The 9,591-nt window shown below is 43.4% G+C and overlaps 1 protein-coding gene across 1 annotated transcript; it reads left to right on the top strand.

Annotated features, from left to right (window-relative positions):
• On the top strand, window positions 130–9,354 carry SLC25A29 (solute carrier family 25 member 29). Its single transcript, XM_021401663.1, has 4 exons — window positions 130–271; window positions 1,382–1,425; window positions 6,023–6,106; window positions 7,029–9,354. The coding sequence occupies exons 1-4, from the start codon at window positions 238–240 to the stop codon at window positions 7,770–7,772; spliced, it is 906 nt and encodes a 301-aa protein (XP_021257338.1). The 5' UTR covers window positions 130–237; the 3' UTR covers window positions 7,773–9,354.

Below are 9,591 nucleotides of genomic sequence, written 5' to 3'. Positions count from 1 at the left end.
TGGGGGGCAGAAGGGCTGAGCGCGGTCCCTGCCCCCTTTCGCCCCATCCCCGTCCCTCCCTCCTCCCGCAGCCAGTGCCTGCAGACGGCGGGGGGGAGTTGTCCCGCTTCCCGCCCCTCGGGGGCGCGGCCCGGAGCTGGGCCGAGGGCGGGCGGTAGAAAGAGAGGGCGGCGGGAGCAGCGGCAGTGCGCGGCGAGCAGCGCGCAGAGGGCCGGGCCCCGCCGGTGGGAGCTGAGCATGGCTTTGGATTTCCTCGCGGGATGCGTTGGCGGTGAGTCGGGGGGTGTCGAATTTAAATGGAGAAAAAAATATGTTTTTTGTTTTTATTTTGTTTTTTAAAGGATGGAGGGAAGGAACTTGGAAGGAGGGCTAAAGCCCCTCTCCAAGCAGAAGGAGGATGGGGAAGGAGCGCAGGGGGCTTCCTGCAGCCCTTGACCCGCACGTATTTGCAGCGCAGAGCTTTAATGTTAAGGGGAGGAGGGGAACGATGCGCTGCTGGTCTTCCTCTTCCCTGTGTATCAGCTTATGGCCTCCGCTTGTTTCCCTCTGCTATTTTTAGCAGTTAACACATGTTCTGGAGGAAACCATTTATTCTTGCACCGTTTTGATTATTTGCATTTGCAAAGAGATTTTTTTTCTTTCCCACTTCTCATCCCTGCCCTGCCCGAGGGACTCCGGGTCACGGCCTTTGCATTTTGGTGAGGCGCCGAATTGCCGGCCTTCGTGGTGTCCTTGGGCACCGTGGGCTGCCCCATCCCTCTGGCTGGGCACGGAGCAGCACGTTCCCCCACGCCTTCTGGGGGAGCAGCGGGGAGGATGCTTTCTGCAAACATGGGGTGTGCTCTGTGCTCCTCCCTGAGGCCAGGGGCCATCGGTGAGTGAATGATTTAGGACTGCAGAGGTATGGAGCTGGAGCAGCCCTTGCTTGAGGCAGTACTTGTGTTTTTCAGTGCAGCGTATAACTGACAGGCCTGCATGTAACTTACAAAAAGCCCTCTGATGCTGGTATAAGGCAAAGGTGCTCCTTCTGCAGGTGCTGCTATCCTGCCTGGAAAGGCTGTGGGGAGAGAGCAGGGTACCCCTCTCCTTTGGGGTGCCCCAGGCTCTCCGCGCTTCCCCAGAGTGAAGCTTGGTGACATAATTTCCCTCAGAGGCACGCTGAGCTCTCTGCCCGTGGCCATACTTCAGGGCGAGGGGATCGCTCCGAGCATCCGTGTGACACAACACTGCTGTAGACCCCAAACCGCAGCCCTGTCAGAGGCATAGAGGCACCCAGTGCTACTAGGGACCAAACTAAGGATCTCCTGCCATGCTGGGGTGCTCCCTGACTGCCCCCTGCCATGCTGCGTGCTGCTCACCAACGCCATCTGCTTTGTTCCAGGTGCTGCCGGAGTGCTGGTGGGACACCCCTTCGACACCGTTAAGGTGGGTTGATTACGAAACACTTCTGTCTCTAAGTAGAAAACTTGAATAGTACTTTTTTTCCAAGGAGATGGGGAGATTAACAAACACCCCCAGATGCTGTAGGAGCCCCAGGCAGTGACTGAACGTTTGGAGCGAGCCTTGTAAGCTGCTCCTTATGGACTGGCAGCCTCCAGCCCTGCAGAAGTGAGCGTTCTTTATATGTATGATTCAGCCCTAAAATATGAACAAGTGTTGGCCCAGTCCCAATTTGATCAGTGCAGTAATATTGCATTTGGAAATAGAACCTTACACTTAATTTTGTTTGATGCTTGCTCTGCTGTAGCTGTTAAGCTGTTAACTACTATCTGCTAGAAGAGCCTCTACTTCCATTGGTAACTCCAGCTCTTTTGTCCCTAAGCTGAAAGCTTTGTGTCATTTTTTCCCCAAGATCTGCTACTTACTCCTTGGGCATTAATTTGTTGCATAAGCCCAGGGATGTAGGTGGACAAAAATCCATAGCATGAAGCTTGTCAGGGGCCTTTTTCCTCCCTTTAGGTATAATACACAGCTATTTTTATAGCTTTCCAAATTAAAATAGATTTCCTGACTATTAGCTTTATGCCTTATGCATATTAAAAGTAGCTAAGGCCTTTCCAAAGACAAGATTTTTGAAGGATGTTAATCTCCTGGAGACCCTTCAGTCAGAACTCCAGGGGTCCCAGCCCATTTTTCAGACTTGGATGGTGACCTGGGTCACTTTCTGGCAGCCTTTCCTACAGACTCATGCTGGAAGAATAGAACAGGGGACATCAGTGTATTTACCACTATGTTATACCCATATCACTTGACTGCAGCATGCCAGCTGTGATAGCTATATTTGGAGTACCTCTACATTACTGAATTTAGATATGCAAAGGCTGATAGTATTACAGGGGTCACCACCATATTATGTATTCTAGCCACGTGATTGACTTAATACTGAGCAGAATTTCATAGCTAGTGGATTTTAGTCCTTGCCAGCCAAGTGCAAGCTGCTCAGATAGTTAAACAATGTATGTATGCTTCTGAGAGTATGCTGAACTTGACTGTTAAGTAATTGGGTTGAATTCAACTAAAAATTTTCAGGAATGGAAGCATCCAGACTTGAACACTTTCTAATGGTGGCATAGGGTCAGCTGTCTCCTCTCTACCCATCCTGCCAAGTTTTATGTGCTTAACTTAGAGTCATGGCACTAAGGCAGCAAAACCACTAAAATTCTGTGTTCATACTGAAGTTCAGCATTGGGGGAGGGGGGGTGGGGAACACATTTTTAATGTGAAGCAGCTTATAGTGCATGCAACTAAACACTTAAGCGCCTGCAAAACTGAGGCTCTCATGCTAGTTCTGGCAGATGAATTAATGCAAAAAAGATGTACTGGCTTTAGAAAAAGCATCTTGCTGTACAGAAGAGTGGAGCAGTTTTGTATCCAGATGATTTAAAGCATTTTTTAAGATCCAATGCGGAACATGGCTTTCATACCACCAGAAGGGATAATGTTTACCTGCCCTTTGCTGGAGGGCTATACTAATGTTTGTGTTATTTGCTGGCATAGTCACCACCGTACGTGGGGAAAACTAAGACTATAACCACTCTTTTTTTTAAAAAAAAAAAAAGCATAGCGTGTTTGTTTGTATATATACTAACTCTTTTTGCATTTCTGCAGTTGGCCATCACCTTAGACTTTGTTTCAGTATAACTGAACAGTGGGAAAGTTGCTTAGATAAGCCAGAATTTTATTTCCACCTTGCCTTTTAAGCTTTTTTTTTTTTTTTTTTTTTAACCAGTGCTTATGCTTCAAAAGGGGGAGGGGGCTGGTGGGACACACAGGGAGAGCCCTGCCTGGGAAGCCAGGCTGAGAAACCCCCTCTGAGCTGATCCCAGAGCTGGCACTCTCCTTAGCCCTGGTTTGTTGATGTAATGTGTAAAATTGCTTTTTTGCTTTTAACTGCCTTTACTTTCTGAGCTAGGGGCTGTCTTCATTAACAGCAAAAGTGTTACTTTGTTGTAGATGAGAGATAAGCCTCATCACGGGAGAGTTACCTAGTAAGTATAGCCCAGGTGAACACTTCTGTTTCTCTCAGTCTTAATTTATTCCAAAATGTAATAGTTCAAATAAAGATCTAAAAGACATATGAAGCTTTTATCCTTTTCGGTTTTAAACTGATATGTCCCTCTTCTACAACGGTGACGTGGAGGGAGCGGGGTTTAAATATCCATTTAGTTATTTATGAATGTAAAGCCTTATTCTGCTTCTACCTTCTTTCTGGTATGCATTTCTCAACTATGTGCACTTCCACACACAGTGGCTGTAAGACAGAACCTCAGAACCCATGACGTATCCTTGGAGGACACTGATAGCTCAAATGTCTCTAAATCACTTATTTCACACACTGTTAACTGTTTGGAGTGTTAGAAGGCTTAGTTAAAACTAAGTCCTTCATTTTGTGTAAGTCTTTAACAACAATGTGAAATTACAGCTTGTCACTATGGCAGTTGGCTTATTAACAGCAGCTTCAAATAAGAAGGAAGCAAAATGAAAGGATGTGATGATTGTTGGTCAACAAGTAAATAAACAGCTGAACCCCATAAATGAGTCATCCTTCCCATAGGTGTACACACTAAATTAGAACTTGTTGAATATAATATTAATACCCATGAAATAAAGCTTCGTATACATTATTGCCTCACCTAGCAGTTTGCTGCTGCAGGTACTGCCATCTGATCTCAAAGCTAAGAGCTGCTTTTCATTCTTACATGTGATGTGTCAGCACATTTAGCTTTCTGAATATTTAGTCCTACAGCTCTTAATTAGTCAATATTTCATAAATCATGTAGATAAAAGTAGTAGAAGCTCTATGCTGCTAGGAAATTAAACCTATGTGCACAGTATTGGTTATTTTAACTTGCTAAAGGTACTTATATGGAAAAGTAAAAAGGCTGCTAAGCTGTAATTCTAAAGCCCATATATTTGGAAGCCCTCTAACCTCGCAGCTGAGGTTTGTAATAATAGCAATAAAACCATAAATGGAGTCAGACCAAGGTTTTGTGCCATTCTAACAGCTCATTGAGATGTATAGCTTTGCTTAGGGGACTGCTTCTTGAGCAGCTTTAACAAACTCAGCTACTTCAACCCCCAACCCGACTCTGAATAACAAAGGATTCCTTTGCTTTGAGTCCTGCTGTAAGCCGGCTCTGAACTCTAGGACACTGTAAAACTCTGTTCCCTCTCTGAAGACTTGAGGTTGTCTCAGACTCCAAACATGGCTTAGCATACATTAAAGTGCATATTATAAAGGCACTAGAAACTACAGCTTTGGTTTACAAAGCATGAAATAACATGTTGTGAGGTCAAAAACACTCTAACTATTTTTTTTCCCCTTGAAGAAAACTAACCTTAATATGGTTTCTAAGAAACCATGTCCCCAGACTGGTTCTAGACCCAGTTAATCTTAGGGGCCTTTCATTCTGGTGGTAGTGGAGGTACTTTAGGCAAACAGGGATAAAAAGACAAAAGTCAGGAATCTCTCACACCTAATAATCCTTTCTTTTGTTCAAAATAAGCCTTGAATTTTTTTGCTATGGAGTTGCCACAGCAGTAAATGGTTGATAAGCATCTCCTCCGAGGAATATTGCAGTCCTCCACGCTGAGATCAAAGGCAGATGTCTAACTTCAGCACTCCGGTGAAACCAATTACTGAGTTACTGCAGTGCAGGGTTCTGCATGAACTATGTAGCTCCAAGGCTTTCTGTTTCAGTGTGCTGAAGGCAAATTGACAGGAAAACCTGAACCAGACTTTCCTATCAAAGGTTAAAAACCATCTCAAAAATGCATCCTTCTCATAATGTCACCACTCACAGTAATAGCACCTGTTGTGTGGAACATACCATGTCTGTTTTGTCAAAATTAACTACTGACATTCAAGGTGTGATACAACCACGCCCTCACGAGTGGTTTGCTTTCAGCAGACTAAGATTTAAAAGGCGAAGTGACTTTTTATTCCTTTCCTTATCTGAACGGAAGCTATCTTAAGTCTCTTCCCCTCTAAACTCTGAGAAAATCCCATTTCAGTGAAGGGCCCCAAGCCTGGTAGCCAGAAACACTAGATGTGGTGTTGTCAAAAGTTCCCAGCCTTTTATTATCTTCTCTATTTCATGCTTGACTTGTAAATATTTTTTTTATAAAATGCTATCGGGTTTGTACAGATACTCCTTAGTGTCAACAGAAGTATTCTTGGCAGCGAAAGGAAGCCCTTGTTGCGTAGTCAGGACAGGAAAGCTTCTATCTGAAATTCTAGGTAACAGTATACCCCATTGTACTTCTACACACTCTTATTCTAATTTGCGAAATGAGTTAGCAATCTTCTTCCCTTCGTTTTTTTTTTTTTTCACTCTCCAAAATAATTCTAAACACTCAAGAGAATGCTTTTAAATGATTGTGCCACATGTGGCATTCTAATGTCCAGTCTGTGCTCTCGCATATATATTTTATAGCAGTTCTCGATGCATGTAGAAGACACTAGTTTGCCAGTTATGCTGCTCTTGACATACAAAACAGTATCTCATACCACTTGTTTTAGGTTCGTCTACAAGTTCAAAATGTAGAGAAGCCTCTCTACCGTGGGACCTTCCATTGCTTTCAGTCCATCATAAAGCAAGAATCCGTAAGTACAAAGTTCATGCTTTCTCTGTTCTGAATCTTCATGTATTTTGTATGAGAAGGGTGGGAAAGATGGTAAAAAAAAAAAAAAAGCATACAAATATCATAGATCAAGAGAAAAGCATACTCTGAATCTCACATGGCCGCAGATACTGTAGCCTTGGCATGTAGCATTTTGCATTGGAGTTTTCAGGCTTGGTTACTTACGTTCAGAGGTTTGCTGGATGTTTCCTGAAGGCCATCATTAAGATGGAAGTTGAAACGACAAAGTTAACTTTTTAAACAACTAGTTACTCAAATAGCTGATTTTCCTGAGAGTCCAAACAATGAGAGAATAAGTTAACAGTTTTTCTGTGCTGGAGCTTAAAGACCATAACTAAAAGGATGGCTTTAGGCTTTTACTTAATAATTATATATAATATATATAATATATGTATATAAAACTTACCAGAAAGCTTTTATCTTCATGGACTGAGAGATTAGTTTCTAAATGTACTCAAGTATGTATTTGCACTGCTGAAAATGTTTAGATGCTTGCATCTCAGGCAGCGATTACATTATTATTACTAAGCAAGATTAAACTGATCTCCTGTCCACAGTTAGGAAGTTAGAGGATAGAATCATAGAATCAGCTAGGTTGGAAAAGACCTACAAGATCATCCAGTCCAACCATCCACCTACCACCAATAACCCCACTAAACCGTGTCTCTCAACACTATATCTAAATGTTTCTTGAACACCTCCAGGGACGGTGACTCAACCACCTCCCCGGGCAGCCCATTCCTGCGCCTGACCACTCTTTCAGAAAAGTAGAATTTCCTAATGTCCAGCATGAGTGACAGCCAGAAAGGACATTTTCTACACAGTTTCAGGAGGTTATCAGCACCAGCGCTAAAAACACTTCTTTTCCTTCTTTCTTCCACCAGGCTTTTGGACTCTATAAAGGCATTGGGTCACCAATGATGGGACTTACCTTCATTAATGCAGTCGTGTTCGGTGTGCAGGGAAACACGCTGCGTGCCCTTGGCAAAGACACTCCTCTGAACCAGTTCCTTGCAGGCTCGGCCGCTGGGGCCATTCAGTGCATCATCTGCTGCCCCATGGAGCTGGCGAAGACAAGGATGCAGCTTCAGGGAACAGGTGAATACAAACAAAAAACGAAGAACTACAAAAATTCTCTGGATTGTTTGATCAAAATCTACCGAAAGGAAGGGCTGAGGGGAATCAACAGAGGCATGGTCTCTACAATCATAAGGGAGACTCCGAGCTTTGGCTTTTACTTCCTGACCTATGACTGCATGACCAGATACTTGGGCTGTGAAGCTGAAGACAGTTACGTTATTCCCAAACTGCTGTTTTCTGGGGGGATGTCAGGGATCGTGTCCTGGCTCTCCACCTACCCCGTGGATGTGATCAAGTCCCGGCTGCAGGCGGACGGTGTCGGGGGCGTAACGCAGTACAAGGGCATCCTGGACTGCGTCAGGAAGAGCTACCACGAGGAAGGCTGGAGGGTGTTCACGAGAGGCCTCACTTCTACGCTTCTCCGAGCTTTTCCTGTCAACGCAGCTACTTTTGCTACTGTCACTGTGTTCCTAATGTACATGAGGTCAGAAAATGACCTTCGTGAATGTGACCCAGGCCCGGTAATCCAGCAGCCTTCTAGTCTGTGAGCAGCGTGTGCTGCTACCCTCGACCTGAAGCCCCGCTGTCTTCTCAGTGTAAACAGCTGATCTGCACAAGTGGTGTAAACGTACGCTACCTGTATAAAGAACTCCTAAATGCATCAAATTAGGATTTTATCTCATTACTTGTATCAATAGCACATGACTTTATGAAGGACTTAATAACCAGTAGTATTTAAGTAAGATGGGGACCTGCCTTTAGAAAGCACTGTACTGCTGGGGCTCCAGAAGAGGATCTGGAGAATGTCTGAGTACCAGAAATCAGGTTTTAACCCGTGTTCTGAATGAGCTGAATTGAATGCAGAAGTGTGTTCAGAAAAGAAATGCTTTTTGTATGTAGCAGGAGCACATATAGTCCTCCAAGGTGAAGCAGGGAGAGGGGTAGCATCTTGCAGGTAACCCTGAACTGTTAAAGAATGGACTAAAGTTCAGCTGGCCCCATGTTTTACTTTCCCTCTTCTTCTAAGTGTCAGTGGTTTTAGTAGCATCGTTGTTCACACTGGTTTGCTAAAATAAATGATTTGTTTCCAAGCTACTCCCTCACCTTTCAGATTTGAATAAATATCTCAAGCACAAAGTTAGCATCTGCACTTAGATTCACTTCTTTAAATTTCAAGGCTAGTAAGGATTAAGGGAAAGTCAAAGCTAGCAAGACTGATGTTGTCTGCCTTCACCTCTACTTCTTGTTTGGCAGGTGTACACACAGGTCTACACACTCTACATACAGAGTGTGTAGAGTGGTTTCAGACCACGTAAGCTTTGTTCTCTGAGTTAATGCAACTTTGTGCCACTTCTCCCAAGGGGCAGCCAGTGATGTACAGAAGTCCTACCTGTGTTATTGCACAAAACGTTAGTGGGTGTAGTGTTAGCTTAGCAGCTTGAAGTACCGTGGAAATACGCACATCTTTAGATTGGGAAGTTTTATACCTTCCCAGAAAACAAGGGGTGCAAGTGTAATGGTTCGCGTTGAATGCACTTGCACTGAGAATTTAAACAATACTGATTTCTATGTATTTAGTTACAGTGCTACTGAAAAGACTAAAAAGGGTTCTGAAGAATGTTCTTGTTACATGAATCTGCTGTGTTTTATTTTTTTTTAGCAGTCTGTTCAAGAGGGATTGCTTTAGTCAGAGCTTTAAAATGCAATTTAACATTTGGAGTAAGAACCACACGTATCGGGCACAAATAGCCAGGAGAAAGAAAGGAGTGCATGCTTGTTGGTGAATGTTCTAAAACATATCAAGCTACTTCAGTAAATTTGTTACATTTTCAGTTGGGACAAGTGCAATATGTGTTTAATTTATATGGATTTTTCTAAAGAAACCTTATTTCATAGCATTTTGCACTGTAACAACATATACTGGAGAAACCTGTTAAACTGGTATGTGTTTTTATACCTTGAAGGTATGTTGGATGTTTTAGTGCCTACTTGCACTGAGATTCAAATTGAATGTTAAATCTGTCTACTAAGCTGCACATGCACAACTCACAGCAAAGACCATTTACACCTTTGTACAGTAGTCTGTAATTATTGTATATAAAACTGAGGGAATAAATTTTTTTAAAGATATTGATTTCTGCTCTTCAATCTTTCTTATGTTTTGCTCAAATACTTCCTTGTTTTTAAGTCTAGCTTGCAGAAGGGTAGGCTTTCTGGTATTTGCCTGAAGAAATGCGTTCTCCATCTGCCTGCCATACACCACCAGGAAGGCAGCGCCTTGCTCCAGCTTGAAGTATATCACAGCTGGGTGAAGCAAGATGGGAAGTTGTCTGACCTTGCTTCTTCATAAAGATCTTTTCAGCAAGT

Source organism: Numida meleagris, chromosome 6 (assembly GCF_002078875.1).
Source record: "Numida meleagris isolate 19003 breed g44 Domestic line chromosome 6, NumMel1.0, whole genome shotgun sequence".
Classification (NCBI taxonomy): domain Eukaryota; kingdom Metazoa; phylum Chordata; class Aves; order Galliformes; family Numididae; genus Numida; species Numida meleagris.
The sequence above is the reverse complement of the archived record's forward strand: the minus strand, read 5'-3'. Positions and strand labels throughout refer to the sequence as shown.

What these genes read in the sequence shown, in the direction of transcription:
- SLC25A29 (XM_021401663.1), top strand. Translation starts at nt 238, where the DNA reads ATGGCTTTGGATTTCCTCGCGGGATGCGTTGGCG. An exon ending in ACCCCTTCGACACCGTTAAG is followed by an intron (nt 1,426 to 6,022) that starts GTGGGTTGATTA and finishes CACTTGTTTTAG; the next exon opens with GTTCGTCTACAAGTTCAAAA. An exon ending in CCATCATAAAGCAAGAATCC is followed by an intron (nt 6,107 to 7,028) that starts GTAAGTACAAAG and finishes TTCTTCCACCAG; the next exon opens with GCTTTTGGACTCTATAAAGG.